The sequence below is a fragment of the Phoenix dactylifera genome, chromosome 14 (assembly GCF_009389715.1).
Source record: "Phoenix dactylifera cultivar Barhee BC4 chromosome 14, palm_55x_up_171113_PBpolish2nd_filt_p, whole genome shotgun sequence".
Classification (NCBI taxonomy): domain Eukaryota; kingdom Viridiplantae; phylum Streptophyta; class Magnoliopsida; order Arecales; family Arecaceae; genus Phoenix; species Phoenix dactylifera.
In genome coordinates this window covers 16169824-16196519 of record NC_052405.1, presented here as the reverse complement: position 1 = coordinate 16196519, position 26696 = coordinate 16169824, and the positions used below count along the sequence as shown (strand labels likewise).

The following is a 26696-nucleotide window of genomic DNA, read 5'->3' as shown; positions in this document are numbered from 1 at the left end:
GGGGAGTGTACCCGAGTCTCAATATGGGGAGTGTACTAGCATGGTACCGGTAGGGGATCCGCTACCAAGCCGGGGAACCTTGTGTAGGACACTTTTTTTTTTTGGTGGTGGGGGGGGGGGGGGGGGGGGGGAGATTTTGATAAGATGAGTGAACCTTGTACCAACAATTCTTATTACATGCAGGAAATAATTGAAAAGTGGTTGTTATTGCTCATGCTATGTTTCAGTTTGTTGTGTACTATATGTTTTAAACCATTTTTTGGTGTGTCAACATATATTTTTTATTCTTCTAAAAATGAATATATTTCAATTTGGAACTTGAACTTGTGCTTCACTAATAGAAAAATAAGTATAGAAAGTCGATGATAAGAATAACTAATATGCATGTCAGATCTGGCACAAGACTCTATGAAGAATAATGTTCATGAACATTTATCATTTTCTGTTGAATATTAGAAAATTGCAGACTAGTCATTTGAAGTTAATGTTCAGTTTTTTAAAAGGAACCTTCAATTGAATACACAAAATGTAATCGGTTATCTGATTAGTTTGAGAATGTAAAATTTGACAATTTGTTACTAGTCATAAGATAGAGGATTACCATGTCATGGTAATTCCAACAATAATATGTCATCCATTTAGCAGCAGCTACTTTGATTTGCGGGTTTGGCATCTTATATTGCAAGTCGATTAAAGTATATCATCAATGAGTGTTTTACATATTTCTCAGTATGATTTTTCTTAATCTTTTGATATATATTAAACCCACATACAAAATATCATATATTTGATGTGTATGCTAGCTTATTCTGCAAACTTCTTCACCACTTAAGCCCAAACTTCAGAACCAGACTAATCAGCAAATATTTCTTAAAGCGAAGTAATAATTACCAGAAGTTGTTGCAAATAGATTTTAGGAGGCCTGTTTGTCAAAGTATTCTGAAATGAAATCAGCGTACCTTCTCAGTGTGGTTCCCAAAATCAAAATAAGCTCCAGAAACCTCATCTAAATGCATCTGTAAAATATATAAAACATTCAATACAGCAGAAAAGTAAGAACAAAGTTAAGACCAGAGCATATAGAACTAAGAATTGCATGGGCCTTTAGTAGGCCCATCACCGTCAGAACCTTGAAAATTATCTTCCATGATGAGTAGATAACAGAACAGCACATATAATTACATAATATTGCCAAATCTTGCTAGAATTGAGGCAGAAAGGAGACGAAGCACAATGAAAATCTTGTTAGATTTGAGCAGAAAGGAAATAAAGCCCAATGAAACAAGTAAAAATTCTTCAAAAAGTGGGTATTGTAGTGACTATTCAAATGCATAAACTATGAAGTCCCTAAGCACAAAACTGTATGGCCTAGTAAAAGTCAAATGAGAGATGCCCATATGATCAAATTAATAAGAGATATCCTATTAACGAAGTTTATATATTTACATCAAAGCCCATATTCTTCTATGATTGCAGTATTTATAGTAAGAAAATATTTAATTCCTGAAGTCTAATTGATCAAATGTGAAGAAACTTGCATTGATAAAATAAGATTTAACACCGAGCTCTGGGCTGATCTCTAGGTTCTTTTTTAAAAAAAGAAAAGAAAAGAAAATATAAAGCCTAATTTTATGGGTTTTTGTCAATTGGTAGTATGTTAATCAGGTTTTAGAGTAAACAAGGGTTTCATATGACTCAAAAATTGGGTTTTGTTAATTGCCTAGGAACCTATGACTTTCTTAAAATGTTGTTTAAGACCTCAAATCCCATATTTTTATAAACCAATTCATGATCCCTGGGTCACATCTCCTATCTTAGAACTCACCTTGTTCCTCTCCTCTTCCTTCATCCACCCCCTTATGTCTAACCATACCTCTCATCTTCCATATCCTCAAACTGCCCCATCTTATTTCCCCTCCCCTACTCATATTCTTTTCTCCTGTTTACTTATTATCTTTTTTTTTCCAAACCTGCCAAGATTTTCTCCCATCCAAAACAAAATAAATTAAACAAGTTTTAGTCACACATCTCTGAAATCCTTTATACATAAAAATCATGTTTTAAGAAACATTGTTAATAAAACAACCAAAAAACCCCTAAGCTCCAAACAATAGTATAAAGCAATTCTTCCATGTTGGATGTCATTTATCATATCAGGTGGAACTCAATTTGCCTTATAGCAACATCCATAACCAAACAATACTCAAAATACCAGTGTAACACATTTAGTCACGGTTCTCCAAATTTAGCTATTTTTCTCATTTCAAATGCATTTTATTTCCTTCGTAGCATCACCAAGATGTGATTGGTATGGTGATAGGAGTTAACAAATTGTTATAGAACATACCACCGAGAAGACTGACAAAAAGTGGGAGACAAATTATTGATACTTGACAAAAAAAGAATCAAAAAACTTACCTGATTAAGGATCTCAATGTTTGAAAGCCGCTCAGACAACATGTAATAATCCTGCAGAGTGCCCATTCCAAGAGGCAATTTAGTATAAGAGAACAGTCCTGAATTTATCAAGTGAACATAGACACCATGATACCTTTCCTAAATCATTTTTCATTCCAGTAAACTTTGCAATTGAATGCATGCAATCTGCAGCAAGAAGCATCCAACATCTTAGGTCAAGGTGACGCTCTTCATCACCTGGGTGGGATGCACGCGGATAATCATCCAACCCAGATTGCAATGTCTGGAAGCAATCATTTATATTAACAATACTACAAGGTTATTAGTGATGAAATACAGTTGACATCTGCACATAAAGGATAACGTAACATGAAACATATAACGTTACAAGACAAAGAAACAAGTCATTTGGATTAAAAGCCTGTGAGGCCCCATGCGGGTGTTTGTTTAGTCCCATATTGGTTATTCGTCGGAGAGATCTTGGATACTTATTCAGGACTAAGGAACCCAAATAATACCTTCTGGCTAACCTTTTTGGGTAAGGTTCTGGATTGTTGCAAATAGTATCAGAGCGAATCCAGCCCATGACCTATGTGGACTAAGGGATATTGCAGCACAGGCTCATTTGGGTTGAGCACAAACTAATCGTGGTATTTCTGTTTGGATTTGAATGGATTTAGACCTACAGCCTGGCAAGGGCGCCATAACTTAAACGGGGGGAGTATGTGAGGATCCGTGCAAGCGTGTGTTTAGTCTCACATTGGTTATTTGTCAGAGAGTTCTTAGGTATTTATCCAGGACTAAGAAATCCAAATAATACCTTCCGGCTAGCCTATGCGGGTGAGGTCTTGGGTTGTTACAAACCCCTTTCCACAAAAGGCGAAATTAAAGTTCTTAATTTGGCTGAAAGCTTTACTGTTTGAATTAGACTCCAAAAAAGGTACGGATATTGCTTTCTAGTGTCAATTCAATGACAACAATGTTTCTCACTTTGCAAGATCTCTTTAAATGCTCAAGAAATTCACACATTTATACAAACCTGTGTTCAACAAATATTTGCTTATCTTTTAACCTATTCACTGCTTCAAAGTTATCACAAAAATATCAAGCCTGCGAGCAAGGTGAACATATGATTTATGATCTTCAAAATCTTAATGCCAGGATAGCAGATAGCATCCACAAAAATGATGGCACAAGATGGGTCCACTGGATATTTAATAGGGGAAAAGACAGAATGTAGAATAATAGTGATAAAAAGATATTAATGCAAGAAGAGAGTGGAATTTAACATATCCATGGATGGAAAATTGGCGAAGGTAAGAAAGAGTAAACCAGAATGATGATGCATTTACATGATTAGTTACTTAATTCTAAGGAAGATTATACAGACAATCTAGACAAGAAAAAAATTTTGAATACTTTTTTGACTCCTTTAAAGTTAATATTGAAGCTGTAAATTCTGCATAATTTATTAACTATAATCATACAAGTATAAAATCCAGGAGCAGGAATTAAAATTGTGCTCTAGAGCATATCCTTGTATGCAACAAGACCTTTGAGAGCTATTACACAGAATATAGAAAAGGCATACAACCCTTCTACTAGGATTAGAGTTGGGTAGATGAATTGAAGAGGCTTCTAGGTGTTATTCTATTGGCACATGTCATTGCCTGTTGAAACTTATAGGAAAATATTATTTAATAATAATGGTTTGCAGTGTTACGTGATTAAAATGTCAATCCATAAAGAGGAACCAAGAACATAACATAAGGTGATAGAAATACCAATTTTGAGGTGGAGTATTATAAAAATCGCAAGGCTAGGGAAAGGAGCAAGAATGCTAGAGGAAGGAAAATAGCTGCACTACCAAAAAGATGCAAGGAGACCCTTGTAAGAAACAGAGAGCTTATGCTAGAACTATTGATCACTATCACAATGAAGAGGAAGAAAACAGAGAGTATACCAGAAGACCAAACATTTAGTCCATCTTGATCCATGATGTTATATCCGGACCGTCTAAACACCCAGGGATACCTCCATCACAAGGACACAACACAAGTATGGGTGTGGAATCTGTGCTCGACATGCACTAACATCACTTAGACACGGCTTCATGAGAAGATCGTGGCGGGACAGGAGAAGATGAAGGGGTGGGAGGGGGGAGGGAGAGAGAGAGAGAGAGACAAGGTAGCCGTACCTAAGATGAGGCAAGTCATGGGACTCGGCCAAGCAAATGATGGTGCCTCGGCATGGGCTGAACAAACTGAGAGAGGAAGAGGTAGAGGCAACAAAGGCAGTTGGGAGTGTGACTTCTAAAGGTCTTGTCAGGCTCCTAGCATGTGCATCACATATTTATTACAATGATAGACAGACATTAGTGATTGTGTTGATTAGGCGGCTGTTGATGAAAAATTGATCTTTAGTCCATGTTTTATATGTTATTTTAGAAAAGTACTTATTGATAAAAAAAATATTATTGAGCCATTGTTTTGATGAGCATCTATTTTTTAGTCCTTGACCTGTGGAAGAAATAAGAATATGCATGCATAGAAAAAGAACAATTGTGTATGTGATAGCCATAAATATATGAAAAAAATGCATAAGTGTGGATTAAAAGTTAAAGTGTTAAACAAAGCATAAAAGTTTCCTAGAAAATCAGGTTATGTACGGCATGTCCAAGTATCAGCACCCATTTACGAATCCTTTTTAGTTATCCCTATCCCAAATTTTGGGGATAAGATAGGTCCCGACTCCTAGACAAAACCATAGTGACAAACCATAACCAAACCCATCTAACATAGGATTCATGTTCTGCCAAATCCTATAGAAGTGAACCTTGGCCACTGTGAATTTAGTGAATCATGATTTATTCAGCAAGACAAGATCAAATTCACACTTGTTTTCAAGATGCAAAAAAGAAAAGAGATCTCTAGCCATATGTTCATTATTTGGTGTCATGAAGTGCAAAATAAGGCATAAACACCATGATTAAATATCTGGTGAGACACATATTTTGGGGACAATGGAAGAAGGAATCATCCAAATAGCCATGAAAAGGCATGTATATCTTTTGCTGGTGTCTAAAAAATTTGAAGACCTAACTAAAGTAGAAGCAAGACTTTGAACCTCCACAAGCTATATCTATCTTATACTTAAATGAGATTACTATAGCTAATTTTTCATAAAATTACAAGTCTTTATTTCTTTGGATAGGTGAACAATCCTACAAGTTTTCATGTAAATACAATTTCAACTAAGTTATCAACAAGCCATGATAAATAAAAACAAAAAGTTTTTCCCTGCAGAGGCACCTTTGTTTTTTAAATAATCTCAAATCTCTCTGTCAGATGATTTGATGCTATTCAACCTCATCATTTCTCATGGGGTTAACCAAGTGCAGTTATGTCGACAAAAAAAGACTCAGCCTTTTTTGACATTAAAGTTTTATGGCGTTGACAGTCAATCTACAAAATTCCTATTGTCCTGTATTTTAGTCTTTTTGGTTTAAAAAGTGACCACAAGCACAAAAATGAATTGTATAAAGCGCAAAATTATGTCTATATTTGATTTTCTTTATTATTCATTCATTCATTCATATCACATGATGCTTTATCATTTATTCACAATATAGATTTTTCACCTTAGGAAATGCATGTTAGTGCAAAGTAATTGTGGAGCACGCACAGTTCTTTGGCACAATAATCAATATAAACATGTGTGGGTCCATGCAAACATTATGATACTTCTGAAAGAATACAGAACTTGTTATCTCATAGTTTAATTCCTTAAAGATTTTGAATTAGCTTTTCAAAACAAGAAGTTCCAGCCAAAACTTAAAGAACATTCGAGAATATACACGACAATGATGAGCAACAAATTTTGGAGCATTTAATGAATATATAGAAGTCACTGCAGTTTTTAGAAGACAAACCAATAACTGTAACCACCATATCTTGTAGCAACTATTTGATGCAAGGTCAGCCGAACCGGACCAAACTGCTCGGTTCAGCTCGTGCCGAGCCAAACTGGTGGGGGACCAGATCGGTTCGATTGTTAAAATCGGGACTGGTCGCGAACCAGCTGGAACCGTTTGGAACCGGCAGGTTCCGTTCAACCTCAGTGTAAACCGGGTAGTTCGGAACCGGCCCCCCTCCCCCTTTCCTTCTTTTGTTATTAGAGAATGTTGGAAAGGCCTGAGAAACGTTTATTCCCTTCTCCAAACGTCTCCCACTCCCCCCCACGGCGAAAATTACACCAATTCAGCATGATTGAATGACGAGCCAAGCCTAAATAAAAATGTGCTTCCTCTTTCCTATCTCATTTTTTTCTATTTTTTAGTTCTAAAAAATAGCTCAAAATTTACAAAATAAAGATCATGCCAAAATTTTCGATTTTGGCTTAATCTTAGGATAAGTTGTAGATCTATAGATGATCTATAGATGGCTCAAAATATATATAATTTTTAAAAAATAAAAATTCATTTTTAGATAAAAATAAAATTCAAAAAAAATATGAAATTAGAAGCGTATTTACGGGCATGCTAGTTACTCTCCAACAAAATTTGGTATCCATTTATTCAAGTTATAATGCGATCATGCACACAGTGGCCTGAGCCTAAATTTTAAAAAAAATGAAAAATAAGTAGTCTTTGATGGATGCCTACGAGCCTAGAAAAATATATATATCATCCATTATTAGGTTCTACATGAATCTGAGCTGAAATTAATTTTTTAAATATTAATATGTAAAAATTATATTTTAATTTGAAAATAATTAAAAATATATAATTAATACCAAAAATTATGAAAAATTAGTTGTACGTAATACATATTTGAGAATTATTTTTTGAAGTCAAAAACATATTTTCTGAATTTATGGCATTTAAACATATTTTTTAATTTAAAAATTATTAAAAACATATAAATAAATAAAAATATATGAAAAATTAGTATTATGTATTAGATAAATTAGATGTATTTTTTGAAGTAAAAAAATATTTTCATCATAACGAAACTTTTTTATTTTTAAATAATTGCTAATCTGACGTATTTGATAAACCTAGAGAAATGAAACTATCAAAGAAAAAGAAGCCAAAGCATGATATTGGTTTGAATCATGGGCAAATGCTCTCGGATCGGCACCATTGGAAGTACAACTAGTGTAACACAGAGTTCAAAGAATTTGGGGTAACCTGGTTGAAGCAGCACTTAACTGGTAATTATCCTGACATATCTATGTGCTAGAAATGCCTACAGGAGATTCAACAGCTGATGAAGAACCACTTCATTGATTTCAAAGCAGCGAAGGAGAGGTTGCCAAGAAGAAGGCGGAGGTGGACCGTCGAGCGGCAGAGCTACCTTCCTATCACTCCAAGAAGTGAGAGGCATCCGCTCCAGATGGTGACGCACAGATCTAGGCTGCCATTCAGGCGATCCTGGATGATTAGTGGCAGCAGGATGATATGGTTAGGCATAGCGCTTGATTTGGGCCCTCATACTACAAGTCAGGCTCTAGTTCTACGAGCAGCAGGGCAAATACAGAGTTCAGGAGGACCTCCTCAATCAAGGAGACCATCAGCAGAGGCAATAATCGTATTGCATCTATGCTGGAAGCTTTTGGTAGCGAAAAGAAGTCATCGAGGAAGATTCCACCACGAGCCACCATCCATAATTTAGATCTACATGCCTTCTCCAACAAAGATTCGAAGCAGCAGAAGGTTGACACAATGTTGAAGAAGGATAAGAAGGATATGTAGCGAGCTATTGGATCCTGATTCCACTTCAGACACATCCCAGCGAACATGGCAAACAATACATACTATAGATCTTTCATCCATATAGGCTGCCGATCTCGGTGCAGATCCTCCAAGATCGAAGGACATCTATGGTGAGCTTCTTGACAATAATGAGGAGCTAGAGAAGTAGATTGCCTCATACAAAAGCAAATAGCCCACATATGGACTGACGGTGATGTGTGATAGTTGGACTGGTCCTACCATGCGAAGCATTATCAACTTTTTGACATATTGTGATACAAAAACTTTCTTCCATAAGTCAGTTGATACTTCTGATCAGATGCATGGCGCCATGTACATCCTCAGATTAATTAGATAGGAGAGGAGAATGTCGTACAGGTTATCACTGATAATAGGCCACAATATAAGGTTGTTGGAGAAATCTTGATGGAGCGGTGGCCACATATTTTTTGGACCCCATGTGCTACACATGGTATCGACGTCATGTTGATGGACATTGCGAATATTCATAGAGTGCAGCAGATAGTGGAGACAGCCCAAACCATCACCAGATATATTTATAACTATACATGGGTCCTTTCATTGATGAGATATGCTGGAGAAGAGATCTTGAGATTAGGAGTCACACGGTTTGCTATCAACTACATTGCACTTGATAGCCTTCTTGAAAAGAAAACAACCCTACGTCAGATGTTTATCAGCTTCAAGTGATAGAAAAGTAAATTTGCAAGGGCCAACACTGAAGAGAGCATTGTCAAGGACTTGGTGACGATGCAGACATTCTGGCAGCGGGCCAAAAAAATAGTGAAGGCTATCAGACCATTGTACGAAGTGCTTCGGACCGTGGATAGCAGGAGGTACCCCCAGATGGGCTTCTTGTATCATATGATAAAGGGCAAAAATTCAGATCAACGAGGCAGATCCGACGTATGCCCAGAAGTACATCGACATTATTGAGCGACGGTGGGACTACCAGATAGATAAGGACTTACATCTAGCAGGTAAGCAAGAACATTGAAAATTTGACTGCTCCTATTAGGGTCAGCGGAACCATCCCAAACCGTCCGGTTCAAAGCGTCTCAAGCTGTACCAACGGTGGACCGGAAGGGTTTTGGCGACGAAATCGAGACGCCGTCGCCAGGAGGGAGGGAGGCGGCGGAGGGCCAGCGCCCGAGCAGGAGGCGAAGGCTGCGACCGGTCCCCTATGTTGTTCAAAACAAGGGTCCGACCGCTAAAAAAATTCGTGATTTTTAAATGAAGTCGGAAAACTTAAAAATCGCAAAAAAATTTAGCAGTAGGACCCCTATTTTGAATGAAACAGGGATCCCGCCACAGCCTTTGCCTCCTGCCCTGGTGTCGGCCTCCACCAGCCTCCACCCTCCGTCAGCCTCCTCTCTCCCTCTCCCCTTCTCTCTCTCTTTTCCTCTCCCACGGTCTGTGTTCGCCCTCTCTTGTGTCAATACAGGCCCGGCAAGGCACGGCGCAGGCCCGTACCAACTTATGTCGTCGAGCAACCAGTACAGTGCCAGGTACCAGCATAACAGATCGTGGCTTCTATACTTGTACAATTTACTAAGATAATAGCGAACTCTATCTACAGCATACTATCTGAACCCGAAGTTTCAGTACACCGTAGCTGGAATCGATATGGATGACGAATTTCTGGTCGCTTTGCATAATATGATTTACAAGATGGAGCCTAATCTAGAAGTCACGACCCTATCTAGAAAAGGTAAGTTAACTTAAGTGACATATATAAGTTAATTGGTATCTTCAATTATTAACATATTATATTATGGTTCTTTTTCATAAACCAAAATATTTAGAGAAGGCACTGACAGCTTTGAAGTCTCAGCAGATGTCGTAAGAAAAGTATGAATTCAGGTATATTACACATCAGAAGGACATTTACCTGGCGTTAGATGATTACTAATATGATATTATCTTCTATATAATTTTCTTCAATGTTTTTGTAGCTGAATGGTGGATTCATTTTGGTTTGTCCGCAAAAAATCTTAAACGACTAGCTATCCGGATCCTTTTCCAAATGGTCTCCTCGAGTGGCTGTAAGCGCAACTAATTCACCTTCGCTCTCATCCACAGTAAGCAGAGAAACTGTTTGACACAGAAGTACCTCAACGACCTTGTATAAGTTCACTACAATCTAAAGTTGAAGCTAAGTGCATTCAAGAGGAAGTAGAGCTAAAGTACACAGATTCGATCCATAATGCTTTCGTTGATGATGAAGATAAATTCTATAATCGGATGGCTTGTGGACCAGCAGCAAGAGCCGGCGCTTGATGAGTGAGGATCGCCTCTATGATCTGCTAGTTTCGTAACCAACGAGGCTAGAGTCGATAAAGGACAATGGGCAGAAAGCAATATTCCACGCATCCTTCCAGCTGATCAACCACAACTACAGAGGTCACTAGAAAAACCGGTCACCATATGACTCCTTGTCCAAGACATCCTCTTAGAGATATAATTGAGAGATGCTTAGAAGCCACTACACTACCCGGTCAACTCGGTCAGGAGGGCAACATCCATCCTCCCAACATAACCAGTCAGAGAGGGGACACAAAGAAGAGTAAGCAGGTAGAGAGTGGCACGAAGGGTAAGTAGACAGTGCGTGGCATGAAAGATAAGCAAGCAGCGAATTGCATGAAGAGTAAGCAGGCAAAGAGTGGCACGAAGAATAAGCAAGCAGCTGCTCAGCATACCAAAAAAGAAAAGCAAAAGACACCTGCAGCCCCATGGAGAGTATGGAGGAGAAGCCAATTCACTCAGATTTAGAGACCAAGAGCAGCAGTTCTGGTAGTCATGGATCTGCTGGCTAGAGAGGGAGTGGACATAAGACTGTCATTTATGAGACAGGTGTAGAGTACTCTTCGATTCACCAGTGAGACCCAATTTACGCATGCTACACAGGATAAGGACTATGGTGCATGATCTAGTAAAGCTCGCAAGAATACGATTGCATATAAGAGACGAGCACCTTGAGGTTATTTAGGAGAGCATGATGCAGCGGTAGATGACGCCACACGTAGAGTAGGATCCATAGACGTATCAGGTTCCAAGTTCTATACTGAATTCTATACCCCCCGATCACAGACAACCTATGATCCATATGGATATAGATATGGTGCATCTGAGGCATCTTCCAGTGGCTACCATCCTACGCAACCCAGAGCATCTTACGGATCGGATTTTGCTGCCGGCTTATTCGGATGGGCTCCTTCACAACCGTTTTATCAGCCAAAGGACACCTCAGAGCCAAAACTTCAGCGAAAGATCCGAGAGTATTTATAACCCAGAGCGCATTCCTTATAGGAAGAACATATAAGACTACAACGCTGCTTGGTTAGAGATGTGGGCTGATGTACCTCCTAATTATGCCAATGATCCGGATATCTATGAGAGACATCGCCACTCGACGAGATTTAAGATATTGGTATATATGTTGTACTTTAAATATATGTAATTGATTATATTATTTTATTTTTTTCATCTCATTAGTTGATTTTAGAATATTTCATATTGCTTCTTATAGCATGCAACATCTACTAATCATTTTATGTTTTATATCACTTTAAAACAACAAGATACATCATTTAGATTAAACCAGAATCATAGAAACATCAAAAAATATCAAAAAAAATCAAATTAGACTTAAAATCAATGAACAAATTGAAAAAGATTAATTACAAATTAATTAAACTTGAAAAACTCAAAAAAAAAATTAGGTGTGCCGGTTCGAAACCCGCACGCCCAAGTGTACCATGTCGATACGCTACTGAACCGATATCGTACCGACCCGCCCACCGACCAATATGGATCCTAGTACCAGTTCAGTGGACCTTGATTTGAAGTTAGATTTATCTCCAAAATCATTCTTAACAAGCACAACTTCTGCTGCTACTTCAAGATTCTCTTCTAACCGTAACAAGTTAAAACTTTCCGCCTCTTTCTAAACCCTCTGACATAGTTTCAGGGACCTCTCCTACCATTAGATCTTTGTTAATCAGTTCTATATTTAGAAACCAGTTTCCAGTTTTGTAAGGTACCTGCCCTAACAATTAGAATAATTCAGATTTGCTGTTTGAGTTTCAATTAGATTGGACAGTTTAGAAATACAAATAGTTGGGACAAGGCCTGACGGTTATGGGTATGGTAGTGGTAGATAGTTTTATTTCAGAAATACAACTTTATGAAATATGTGACTTAAATTGCATTATGAAGAAATTTATTTGCCACCCACGTGTGACTATTAATTATGTGATCAGTAACTTCCGTATTACATTTTTTGGTAATACATTTTAAGACTTCTTGAGATACATTTATGGCCTCTTTTCATATAGCTTTTCTACCAACATAACACAAGATATTGGATTTATTCAGGCACAATCATGACAGGTTGATAGATGTAGCAGTTTATCTACAACAATAAGTTGAAGTGGTTGAATAAGAGAGATGTTTAAGAAGAAATAGAATCTCAGAACCTTTGGATTTAATTCCTTGGTTGTTGTATTGTCCCTCCCATGCCAATAAAAGGTGTCCATATCTTTGCCTAAGAATCGAAAATGGAGAAAGCAAGAGAGTAAGTATTGGAACATCTAAATTTTGTGTAATGTGATGTTTAAAACATTTCTGATATGGTAAAGCATGAAATGAAAAGACTGACATTTACTATCAATTTTTCAAATATAAATATAATACCTAATGATTTTTTTCATGTAAGCAACAGATCAGTAACAAGTATTTTCAGCAAAAACAATATATAAATATTTATGCAGTGTCCTGCTTTATCTGAACCAAACAATGTTCTTGACCAAGATGAGCTAGACAATGTTCTTGACCAAGAAAAACACTTGAGTAACACTATTTGAATTTAACCTACAATCCAAAGTTAGTGAACTTCAGCAAAACACTTGAACCCCGATGACTTCCATGATGGTCCTTAATCAACATTTGGAAGATCTTTTCCTGCACTACAACTTATACTATGAAACCTTGACTTCCCGACTAGGGAACCTTTTTAAACCACAAACAAAATCCACAAAATAGAAAGAAATTTTATCAATATATTCGAACCAATTTTTAATTTCTGTCGCTTTAAACATTTAAAAATTAATAAAAGTTAAACGACATTCTTGATTGAGGACCATTCGAGAATATTCCAAACTAGGGCTTTCTTTCAACTTACTGTCAACTTATTATACCTATATAAATTTGAAGTAGGACAAACTACAAATATTCTTTGGGACATATTAAACTCAAAGTCTAAAGCATGTTTCTCCACTACATTTCTGAAGTCACACAAAGCAAACTGTAGAATGTAGATATAAATGTCTAGGCTATAAAAATACATATTCATTTGCAGAAAGACATATAGAACAAATAACCTTACTACATATATGTCTAACAAACTAATTCTAGGTTTTGCAAGTAGAATATATATAGAGGGCAAGCCTTGGTGCAATGGTAAGGTTATTTTATGGTGACCTCGGTGTCACATGTTCGAAACACGGTAATAGCCTCTCTATATGCGGGCATAAGGCCACCCGGTTCGGCCCGTACAGAGCCGACTCTGTAGGAAACCGGATCGGTTTGTCTATTGGAGTCGGTTCTGGCCTCGAACGGGCCAAAACCAGTTCCAAACCAACCGAAACGGCCGAAAAAGGCCCGAACTAGACTAAACCGGCCAGTTCCGTTCGAACCAAGATTCATGGTACTAGTACCGAACTCCGTACCGGTGCCACACTAGTATAGTGTCGGTACAGTACGGTACGAAATTTATTTAGCGTATTTATGGTCAGTACGCTACCCGTACAGATACCAAACCGATACAGTAGGTACGCCCGGTACCGTCCAGTAAGGTACGGTATGGCATACCATGGTTCAAACTTGGTGCGAACCGTTTGGTTTGCACCGAGTCGACTCGGTTCGGAACTAGACCCCCTCCTTTTTTCTTTCTTTGGTGATAAAAGGATGTTGGGAAGGCCCAAGAAGGCCTTACCAACATCCTTATTGTGTTTCGAAGCTCTCCGGCTTTCCCGCTTCCCCTAACAGTCAAAATCACACTGATTCAACATGACTGCAGAAAGATCCAAACCTAAATAAGGTGTGCTTCCTCTTTCCTATCTCATTCCCTCAAAAGTTTTTTGAAAAGTTTGAAAAAATAGCTCAAAAATATGCAAAATAAGGAGAGATCATGCCAAAATTTTCAATTTGGGCTTGATTTTATTATATGTTGTAGATCTATGGATGATCTACACGATGAAATAAAAAATTTTAATTTTTGAATTATATATAATTTTTAAAAATTAAAAATATATTTTTGGATTAAAAAATAGAAAATATGTCTATAATAAAATTTAAAAAAAACTGTAAAACCAAATGCATATAGGGGCATGTAAGCTACTCTCCAGCAAAATTTGGTTTCCATTTATTCAAATTTTAATTCGATCATGCACACAATGACTTGTGAGCCAGGAGCAGGAGGAGCCGGAGCTTGATAAGCGAGGATCGCCTCCACGACCGGCCAGTTTCGTAGCCAGCGAGACTAAGGTCGATGTAGGACAATAGGCAAAGAGCAATATTCCACGCATCCCTTCAGTTGATCAGCCACAAGAAAGCCGGTTACTACATAGCTCTTTATCTGAGATATTCTCTCAAAGATATGATCGAGAGATGCTTAGACGAGGCCACCATGCTATCCGGTCGACTCGGACAAGAGAGCGACAGACATCCTCCCAACATAGTCAGACAGAGGAGCATAAAGGGTAAGCAGTCAGCAAGTGGCACGAGGGGTAAAAAGGCATCTGCCCAGCACACCAAAAAAAATAAAAAACACCTGCAGACCCTATAGAGAGTGTCGGAAGTCAATTCTCTTATTCAGAGACCAGGAGAAGCAGTTCTGATAGTCATGAAACGCTGGCCAGAAAGAGAGTTGACATGAGACACTATTTGTAAGACAGCCGCAGGATAGTCTTCGAGTCACCGGTGAGTCCCAATTTACGCATGCTATACAGGATAGAAACCACGGGGCACGATTTGATGGAGTCCGTGAGAATCCAATTGCATATAGGAGATGGGCTCCTCGAGGTCATTCAGACGGACACGATATAGCTGCAGATGATCTTGCACGTAGAGTAGAATCCATAGACATATCAGGTTCAGGGTCTACTAAATCCCATTACCCGCAGCCACAAGCAACCTATAATCCATACAGATATGGAGATGGATATAGTGTGTCTGAGGCATCTTTCGATGGTTACTACCCTACGCAGCCCGAAGCATCTTATAGGTTGGATTTTGCTGTCGGCTTATTCGGATGGGCCCTTCACAACCATTTTATCAGCCAATTTATCAGCCAGAGAACCTCTCAGAGCTAGAGCTTCAGCAAGAGATCCAAGAGTGCTTATAACCCGGAGTGTATTCCTTATAGAATGAATATACATGACGACGCTTGGTTAGAGAGATGGACTAATGTGCCTCCTGACTATGCTAATGATCTAGATATCTATGAGGCATCGCTACTCGATGAAATTTTATATATCGATATGTATATTGTACTTTAAATATATATAATTTATTGTATTGTTTTATATTTTTCATCCCACTACTTGATTTGAGGATATTTCATATTGCTTCTTGTATCATGCAACATCTCACTAATAATTTTATAATTTGTATCATTTTAAAACAATAAGATGCATCATTTAGGTTAAACTGAGATCATAAAAATATTAAAAATTATCAAAAAACATCAAATTAGACTTAAAATCAATAAAAAAAAAGTATAAAAAGATTGATCACCAATTAAAACAACTTGAAAAACTCCACAAAAAAAATTGAGCATGCCGGTACCAGTACCGTATCGACCCGTCCACCGACGGTATGGGCCTCGGTACCGATTCGGCGGACCTTGCATCTGACCCTCCCTATACCCCATAATGGTGGGAGTCTCGTGCGTTGGGGCGCCTAGATATGATATATACATCCTTACTTCTGACTTCCATAGCAAGGTACCTAAGAAACATAAAATGAAACTTTCATATTTATTTCTCTTGTACACAGTCATATCCAAGCCATCAATTTACGTTTGTTTGGTCCACTAGCCAAAGTATCATTTCCCAGCCTATATACATGATATAAAAAATAAAGGTACAAGAAATGGAACATGAAAAAACCATGTGATGATTAGTTTTTGGATTTATATCTCATACTAGTTTCAACCTAATTAGGATTATTTTAGGCTTTAAGCCAAGATCTGCTAAACCACGCCGAATCAGCTGATTCAGGGCATACCAAACGAATTGGTGGGCTACCGTCATGATTTATTCATTCGATTCGAAATGGAAGCGTTACAGCGCCTATAGAGGGAGAGGGAGGAGAGAGAGGAAAAGAGAGAGGGGTGAGGGAGAAGGGAGAGGGAGGAGAGAGAGGGACACAAGGAGAGGAAGAGGCTGAGAGAGAGAGGGATCGAAAGCCCTCATCAGATGTTTGGAACAGGGGATCCTTGTTTCATTTCAAAATGGGAGAACCCTAATTTTTTTTGTCGATTTCGATTCAAAATCAGAAAAATATGAAAATCAGCAAAAAAAAATATTTAGTATGTCTCGAAACGGCACGGTACAAATCCATACCATATCGAGCCAGTCGCCAACCGATACGAGCCCTGGAATCGGTTCGGTGAACCTTTCTTTTAGCAATTAGCACTATTTTTTGCCAATATATGTTTATATTTATATTGCGGGTTTAGAATATTTCAAATCAAGTTATCATATTAAAAGCTGACTTTTGGATTCTCCTAATTTTCAAGGAGTTCACAGGATCAGTGCCTCTTTAAACTTAAATATGACTTTGCTAGGTCCCTAAACAAGACCAGGTTTTGGGAGCTTTAAACACGCAAAAGAAGCTTGAATAATCCAACACAAAATGAGAAGATCTGTATCTTTTTACTACTGTAGTTTGTTTGTGTGGTGAGAGATTTATGCTATTTCAAACCAATATCAGCAATTTCACCCAAACAAGTAGATGGTGCGCCTACAACTCAACTATATAGACTTATCTTTATAACTATATCTGCAGCGTATATGTACATGCATACATAAGAATAATGTATGAACAATAGAACCAATTGCTTGAACTCAATCAAACCAGGAAGGCCTCATATTTTGTTAGAAGTGCCAATTGCCAAGCACTACCATTGGAAGAAAATTTTGTCATGATTTTAAAATGTAAAGATATGCCAAGGAATATCTTTAATATGTCACTGCGTATACAAGTGGTTTGAGTGGCCAAAATGCCTTTAAGAAATAATATGTGTCGATGACTTTAAGAAATAATATGTGTCCAAGTAACACTGACTTCATGAATCATGGTTATAAATCTAAAAGGCAAGATTTAGAACTTCCATAGTTTATTTGATAAAAGAATAAAGGTTTCTCTCAAGAAATCTATTTGTAACTCTATTTTCTTAATAATATGACACCTATGAGGACTTGCTTGAGATCAAGGTTCGCCGGACCGACCGTACCGGCGTACCGGTGAGCATCGGCACCGGTACGGTTCCGGTTCGGTACCGGCTTGGAACCGGTACCGAACCGGAGCCGCGCGCGCGGAAACAACACGTCGCGGGCGCGCGCGGACGCGTCAAATGCCACAGAGTGGCATTAAATGGCCCAAGCGGGCTGCCAGCCCGCGTGGGCACGGTGCCCCGCACGCGGGCGCGGTTCCTGTGCAGGGAATCGCGCGCGGGCGCGCGTTCTCCGCTCGCGATTCCCAAAAAAAATTACCGCGTCCGCGCGCATCCACCCGGACGCGTCAAATGCCACAGAGTGGCATTTAAATAGCCCACGCGGGCTAGCCGCCCGCGTGGGCACGGTGCCCCGCGCGGGGAACCGCGCACGTGCTCGATTCCCTGCTGGGGAATTGCAAGCGGGCGCGGTTCCTGCGCATTAACAGGCCTACGTGGGCTCCAGCCGCGTGGGCGCTCTTCCCCACGTGCGGGGCGCGCTGCCCCGCGCACGGGCGCTCTTCCCCGCTCGTGGGCGCGCGGGAAAAATGTGCTTGGGTCGGAACCGTTTTTATACGCTGTACCGTACCGGTGCCTGTCGACATCGGTTCGGTACAGGCTGAACCGACCGGTTCCGGTCGGTTCAGCATACCTTGCTTGAGATCCTAATAGTCCATTCTTGTTTAAAAGCTGATGCATCTATGGTGATTCTATTAATTACCTTCTATAGATTATTATAAAACTTAGCATGCATATATCATATCCTTCTATAGCATCACACGGTTCCTATGTCATTGCATGCCAATAGACAATGTGGTACACCATGGAACTCCAAACCTATCCAGCCCCTAATCAGAAGCAACAAATCACATTAAAGGATTTAAGCTGCACTTTTTATTAAAATGGGTGTACTTTGTGCAATGTTATGGTCTAGTATGAGGTGCATACAAAGGTGCCAGCTTAACAAGTTAGTAAAGTTTTTGGCAGTTCTACCAATTACCAACTGACCTGGGATCGAATGCCACCATCACTAAGGTTTAAGGGGTTAGAGGTATTTAGGAGAAGCCTACCCTCTATTGTGTAGCCTACTGCCTTTGGGCCTTTTCTTATCCTCTAAAAGGGTGCATATGATGTACAGATCCACATAACTAGGTACTTTCTTGAATGAAAATTCACTAAAAATACTGAGTGCACCATAAATGGATTTAAGAACTGAAAGTTATGGCCCATGGCAGCTGCTATGTGCGCTTGCACCAGCACAAATCACCTGTACCAGAATAAGGTACTGGCTATGGCAGGCTGCACCACTTAGGGTTGTAAACAAGTTGAAAACGAGCTAGCCAAGCCTGGCTCTAGTTAAACTTCTTTTATGATCAAGTCGAGCTCAAGCCAAAACATATAAATTCCACCTGAACTCAAGCTGCTCATATATAGGTCATTTAAAAGATATGGTGAGAGCTTGAGATTTTTTGAGGCTTCCATTTATATTGTTTGGACTTATTGTTTATTATATTTTAATCTTATAATTAAATTACATTCAACTCTTCATAAGTATATTAATTTATAATAAATAATATTTTTTATTGTATATTATATATATTATTTATATATTCCTGCTTCAAGCTACATCGAGCCAAGCTTGAGCAAGCTAAGCATGGTGCTAGTTAGCTCGCTTGCTAATCAACCAAGCCGAACTCAAGCCAAACACAAGCTAGCTCACAAACAACTTGCTCATTTCCCAACCCCAGTACTGCTATACATGTTGTACTGGTCCATGACTTGTACCAGCCATAAGCTAACATCAAATGGACAATAGTCAGTGGGTTACACATAGTCATGCTTGTAGCACATCCGGTTTTATATCACTTAATTATGTAAATAAGCAATTTACTAATTGATACATGTCAAGCTTAATAGAAGATATTCATATGTCTCTTTAACAATTAGAAACAGTGATGCTGTTTTTTGTGATAATCTTGACACTTAGCGAAAAATAACAGCATCAGTACAATTCTCTTGCCATTAGAGTATCACTCTTGAGTAAATATAGAAAAGCATGCACAACATGGTGAAAGAAAAACAATCCTAAATTACAGACACATAACGGATTACTATTGCATGATTGACATTTTAAAATTTAATGAGGTTTATTCTTCATCAATATCAGTTTTAGAAATCTTGAGTTATTAGGATATGTAGCATTTTTCACCATTTAAACTAATTATTGACAAGATTGCTTTAGGTAAGTTTCTATGTATTGGTGTCATGAATTTATCTCTCTCAAATGTGTATCCTTAAATGGATGATAAGCTACAATATATGTTGAAATGCCCTATAATGAATTTGATAGATAACATAAAATGGTTTAAAGTTTAAACATCTTAACATATAACAGATTGTGTCGAAAGTATCTTGCACATTCTAGTTCCAAAAGCATATAGAAAGAAAATATTATGAAATCAACTTACCACATTGTGTAGTATTAAACCATTGAAACCAAGCATCTAGGCGAGTATAAGCTCTACCAAGGAATGTAGAAATTTCATTCGTTTCTTTCATTGAAAACTTGCTCATCTTTATGCCTTTCACCAAGTCTGGAGGAAGCAAACTTTCAATATCAAATTAGTTTCCTGCTTAGATAGGTTTAGTCTCCAAGATACTTCAGTTATTGAAACATAAGCATATTTAGCAATTATAAGTTCCAAGATGTTTTGAGGTACATGCACATAAACAAAATAGCCTACAAGTTAAAAATAAAAATAAATAATAGCAAAACAAGGATAAAACTAAATTTCACTTCAAAAAAAGTATATGGGACTAGGAAGCACAGATACTTCAAATCATATGTCATGTCTGTATCATATCCATATCTAATACCGACACTCGTTAACTACTTGGATATATGTCCGATACTCATGTATTCTATTTCTCAAATTAAAAAACACTCCAGAGTCCAGACTCTAGATACTTCTTGGACACACTTCAGATACTTTCCCGATGCCTCCAAAAATAGGAAGAGGGTCAATTATTTAGTCTATAATATTAATTTTAAAATATGAAGTATGGTATTAATTTTAAAATATGAAGTATGGAAAGGACTATGTTATTTGGATAGCCTAATGTACTTTATATGGACGCTTATTTATATGCATACATATGTATTTTGAGTAGGGGTGTGTGTGTGTGTGTGTGTGTATATATATATGCATGCATGCATGTATGTATGTATGTATGTATGTACGTACGTATGTATGCAATTTACATATTCGTTTATACATACACAAATACATATACATATATATATATACACACACTACATATACGTGCATATATGCACATATATACATATATATTCCTTGACATATTCTAGCTATATCATATCCTACTTTTTCAAGATTTTCCGTATCAGCTATCCATATCCTGGTATATGCATACTTACTTCATAGATATGGAATGACTCCTAGATTACAAATATAGATTTGTTAATATCAAATGTATATTTACTTCTTTTAAATCATAAAAGAATTGGAGCACCCTCTAGATAAATAGTGCACTAGTTCTAATTACATGATGAATCACTGGCCAGTCCATCATGCACAAGCATGAGAATGTACAACACCAATCATGTCACATCTCTATTATGGAAGCAGAGAAGGTACTTTATCGTTTTGCCCCACATTGATTCTTTTAATAATCCTTGTACTCTATATTTACTAGGTTCAAAACTCCCAATCTGAACCGCTGAAGTTCAACCTCTTTCTTTATAAAGAAGATTGCCTCACTTTGACACTCCATTTTCCTACCTCATGAACTGAAGACACTTTGGCCAGCTTAGTTTAACTTGGTATACAGGCAAGGAAGGGGTATAGTCCACCCAAATATAATAGAGGCAAACTGGGAAAGAGACAATATATTTATCCTTGCAAAATAAAAATATTATTGGGACAAAATGCCATCAGGAGGATGAAAGAATGTTGAATTGGTTTATCACCTCTTTCTTAGGCAGCCCCCTCCCCAGTCCCCAACAGAGATAAATTGCACGACATTTTCCCAGCTACCCAACCCTTCAGTTTGCAGAAGATACCCTTGACTAAGGTCCGCCGTACCGGTACCGGTCGGCGTACCGGTGGCCGGCCGGACCGGTACGGTACCGGTCCGGTCCGGTACATACCGGCCGGTACGCGGTGGTTTCAAAAACTGGTTCTAAAAAAAAAATAAAATCATACCGGTGCGAACCGGCCCGGTACCGGCAGGTACCGGCCGGTAGGGCTGTTAACGAGCCGAGCCCGAGCCTGGGAGAGCTCGGCTCGGCTCGTTTCACAGAAGCTCGGGCTCGGGCTCGGTAACGAGCTCTATATTGGGCTCGAGCTCGGGCTTGCTTGGCAAAGCAAAGGCTCGGGCTTGAGCTCGTAAAGCTCGTTTCAATTACGAGCTCCAGAACGAGCCCGAGCTCGGGCTCGTAATCGGGCCCGAACTCGGGCTCGGGCTCGATAACAGGCTATTTTTCTCTATGTGGTCAGATTTTTATGAATTATAGTGCTGAGATAAGATTTTTCAGTGGGAGACTAGAGCTCGTTTGGGCTCGTGAGCTGCTCGGGCTCGGATGTACACGAGCCTCATATTGGGCTCGGGCTCGGGCTCGTTTGACTAACGAGCCGAGCCCGAGCCGGGCTTTTACCGAGCCGAGCCCGAGCCAAGCCCGAGCAGCTTGGCTCATTAACAGCCGTACCGGCCGGTACGGGCTCCGTACCGGCCGGTACCGGCTCCGTACCGGCCGGTTCGGCTAGAAAACCGGAAAATACCGGTTTTCTTATGGTTCCGGTACCGGTCTAGGACCTTTTTTCCTATTTCCATTTCTGAGCTCATCCTTCCCTTTCTCCTTGAATCTAGTTGGCCAGTCTCCAACTATATCAAAATAATAAAATAAAATAAAATCTTCACATCATAACAAGGTTTTGAAGACCTTCACAGAAGCTCGGGCTCGGGCTCGGTAACGAGCTCTATATTGGGCTCGAGCTCGGGCTTGCTTGGCAAAGCAAAGGCTCGGGCTTGAGCTCGTAAAGCTCGTTTCAATTACGAGCTCCAGAACGAGCCCGAGCTCGGGCTCGTAATCGGGCCCGAGCTCGGGCTCGTAATCGGGCCCGAGCTCGGGCTCGTAATCGGGCCCGAGCTCGGGCTCGGGCTCGATAACAGGCTATTTTTCTCTATGTGGTCAGATTTTTATGAATTATAGTGCTGAGATAAGATTTTTCAGTGGGAGACTAGAGCTCGTTTGGGCTCGTGAGCTGCTCGGGCTCGGATGTAAACGAGCCTCATATTGGGCTCGGGCTCGTTTGACTAACGAGCCGAGTCCGAGCCGGGCTTTTACCGAGCCGAGCTCGAGCCAAGCCCGAGCAGCTCGGCTCATTAACAGCCGTACCGGCCGGTACCGGCTCCGTACCGGCCGGTACCGGCTCCGTACCGGCCGGTACCGGCTCCGTACCGGCCGGTACCGGCTCCGTACCGGCCGGTTCGGCTAGAAAACCGGAAAATACCGGTTTTCTTATGGTTCCGGTACCGGTCTAGGACCTTTTTTCCTATTTTCATTTCCTTCTCCAACAGAGCTCATCCTTCCCTTTCTCCTTGAATCTAGTTGGCCAGTCTCCAACTATATCAAAATAATAAAATAAAATAAAATCTTCACATCATAACAAGGTTTTGAAGACCTTGATGATAAAACCCTTCAAAGAATCAATTGTTCCCTTATAGGAACATATGGGGTCATAGTAAAAAAAACTTGTAGGTCCCAAGTAAATTATTTTCAACTAACACTGGTAAAATGATGAAGTTAAGCAAGAGGAAGAAAATAGAAAAACAGAAAAACAGAAAAAAAACACATACCTACATAGACAGACCAGTATCTTGTTGCAATTAGGCCATCTACTAATGAGGGCAAGGTACGCCATAACGGTCCGGTACCGATATCCGATACGGATGGTATACCGATACTCGGTATGCTAAAAAAACTCCGTACCAAGGTCGGAAAAATCGGTACCGGACACCGTACCACTTTTCCAGCGGGACGAGTCAGTACGGGCCGTGCCGTGCCCGTATCGAGAGGAACCGTGGGAGAGAGAAAAAGAGAAAGAGAGAGCGAACGGGGGGGGGGAGGGCTAGAGGAGGGTGGCAGACGCCGACGGAGGGCCGGTGGAGGCTGCGGGAGGCGACCCCACGACCGTTTCCTGTGTCGAACGAAACAAGGGTCCAGCCGCAGCTATTTGCCGACTTCACTTAAAACTCGCGAAATTTTTTAGCCACGGTCGGACCCCTATTTCGTTCGAAACAGGAGAACCGGTCACGGCCTTACCCCCCACGGCCTTCCGCCGGTGTCCGCCACCACTTCTCCCCCTCGCTCTCTCTTTCCTTCTCCTTCTCTAGCTCCGGCACCCATCTCATTTTTACAGCCAAAACTGTACCAGTGAGCCACCGATACAGCTCGAAATGGTGGAACCATCCGATTCAGGACAGTTTCGCTAACCTTCCCTTGTACCGTACCATACCGATACTGTGCTAGTGTGACACCGGTACAGGGTCCGGTACCAAGACGGCGAATCTTGAATCAGGGCACCAATGACTAACTTGCCCATCACTATCGACTAGTAAAGTCTAAAGATAATGAACTCAAACATATGGCCTAATTAAGTCCAATTACACCAAAGTTATGTAATGAACAAAACCCCTCAAGCAGGTTAATGCATACCATGAGAAGCTAACTGAGCTTCCTTAGAAATCTAGCAAAATGTTAACTTGATTTTTTTCCTTCTTTTGATGCACTGTGCAATGACTTCTTTATTTTGAACCTTTAAATAAATCAAAAAAATTCCTACTTAGTGGGTTGAGCCTTGGTGGAATCATTATTATCCAAGACCTATAAAGGTTGGTGCCAACTAAAGTTTTCAGAACGGAAGTTTTAATTTCAACAGTCAAACATCTCAATCAAGGTACGCCGAACCAGTACCGGTCGGCATACCGGTGGCGATCCGTACCAAACGGGTTCGGGCCGTATCGAACCGAACTGGTTCGGCTAGTTCGGCCGGGTTTTGGCTACGGCGCCGGTTTTTTAGGGGCTACGAGAAGCACAAGCGCGCGCAAAAATGCCACAACACAGCTACAATGGCATTAAATGCCACTATAATGATATTGTATCTGCACTATAGTTGCACCGTAGCTGCACTATAGCTGTTACAGTGGCATTTAATGCCACTGTAATGATACTGTAGCTGCAATACAGCTGCACTGTAGTTGCACTGTAACGATACTGTAGCTACACTGTAATGATACTGTAGCTACATTGTAGATGTTACAATAGCATTTAATGCCACTGTAGCACTGCTACAGTACATTTAATGCCACTGTAGCTGTGTTATAGTGGCATTAAATGCCGCATTGGACCGAATTCGGTGCTAGTTCGCACGGAGTCCTGGCCGAACCGGATGGAACTGGTCCGGCTCGCACCGGTACGCCCTCTGTACACCGTTTTCCACTGCTGTACCGGACCGGTCTGGTACGGGCTGAACTGACCGGTACTAGCCGGTTCAACATACCATGATCTCAATACAAAATTCTAAATGAGAATTTACAACCATGTTAATCTGGAGTAATGCATAGCCAAAGCCCCCTAAATTAGGTACTTTCTATCTTGTAAGCACCAAATATTAGTTGTTGATACTCCTCGAAAATGCTCCGGGAGGTTATCTTGTACAAGCAGAATGGACTTCTAATGATAGAAGACTTTCATTCTCTCTTAATAGACGATCCACAACAATTTATCATACATTATCAGGAGAAACTTGGTAGCATGGTATGTCGTACCAGACCGGACCGGCCTAAATCGGATGGTATGAAGCGTATTGTACCATCCCGGTTTGGTACCAGTACTCAGTACAGATGGCATACCGACATTCAGTATGTAACAAAAATTTCATACTGTACCATATCGACACTATGCTAGTGTGGCACCAATATGGGGTCCAGTACCGAGATGGCGAATCTTGCCTGGTAGCATGGGAAAAGCAAGAAACAGACATTGCATTATTGAGTGATGGGACAATATCAAGTAATGGCTTGTACAATCTAAAAGTTCATTTGGCCAAAGACTCCATTGAAAAAAAAAAGAATCTCCGAGTTGAGGGTCTATTAAAGTCTATAGTCTGATAAGCCAGCTGAGAAAAATGTTGAACTTGAATATCATTCTAATGTGCAAAAGTGTAAAAGAAAATATTCTTATTCCTCATGCTTGGTCAAGTCAGGCAGCAGGTAAGTCAACTGAAGCCTTGGGAAAGAAAGAGCATGCTGCATGTTGTTCTAAGCAAGGATATACATATGTATGTGTGTTTGGGGAAGGGGGGTAAGAGTAGCTTTAACTTTTAAGTTTCTGATAGGTTGCTAAGTCAATGTTTAAGTTATTAGGCTCCACTCTAATCATTTTGAACCTACATTTACAACATAATGAGATGCTTCTATCTGACCCTTATAAGTTAGTGAACTAATTCTACTCAAGGAACTGATATCCTAATAAAATAATGAAATCACACAATGATTATGATCAGCTTGATACATGTGGTTTCTCTCCCTGTTTCTCTTTTATACTTCTTTCCCCTTCTTTTTTCACTACTTTAAATCTTGATCATCATCACCATCATCATCATCTACAAGGAGTGTTGTTCTGAGAATGCAAATATCCAAAAGTACATAGATCAATGTTCCCTTAAGGGAATGGTTGCTGCTTTGTTTGTTGGATTTTCTAGGTCTTTAAGACCACATGGAAATCAAGAAAGATCACAAATACAATCTAACACAACTAAAACCCATGTCCATTATTAACAGTCATCAGTTGTAATCTGCATCACCAAAACATGGAAGTCATGAGGAAACATAAATATATCACATGATTAGTAGCTTGCATCATGAAACGAAGAACACAAGCAGGAAACCACATGGGAGAAAGCAAAATATATAAAAAAA

The 26696-nt window shown here is 39.6% G+C and overlaps 1 protein-coding gene across 2 annotated transcripts in view; it reads right to left on the bottom strand.

Annotated features, from left to right (window-relative positions):
• Positions 1 to 26696, bottom strand: part of LOC103706515 (mannosyl-oligosaccharide glucosidase GCS1-like) — a 60108-nt gene that overhangs the window by 9652 nt on the left and 23760 nt on the right. For both annotated transcript variants that reach the window (XR_603984.4, XM_008790643.3), the window contains exons 13-17: positions 20162 to 20287; positions 12673 to 12740; positions 2552 to 2701; positions 2419 to 2469; positions 960 to 1016 (exon numbers count right to left, since the gene is read on the bottom strand). Coding sequence is in view for 1 of the 2 variants with exons in the window: in XM_008790643.3 (XP_008788865.1) it covers positions 960 to 1016; positions 2419 to 2469; positions 2552 to 2701; positions 12673 to 12740; positions 20162 to 20287 (452 nt within the window). In the remaining variant the exon portion in view is untranslated. The remainder of the gene's footprint in view (positions 1 to 959; positions 1017 to 2418; positions 2470 to 2551; positions 2702 to 12672; positions 12741 to 20161; positions 20288 to 26696) is intronic.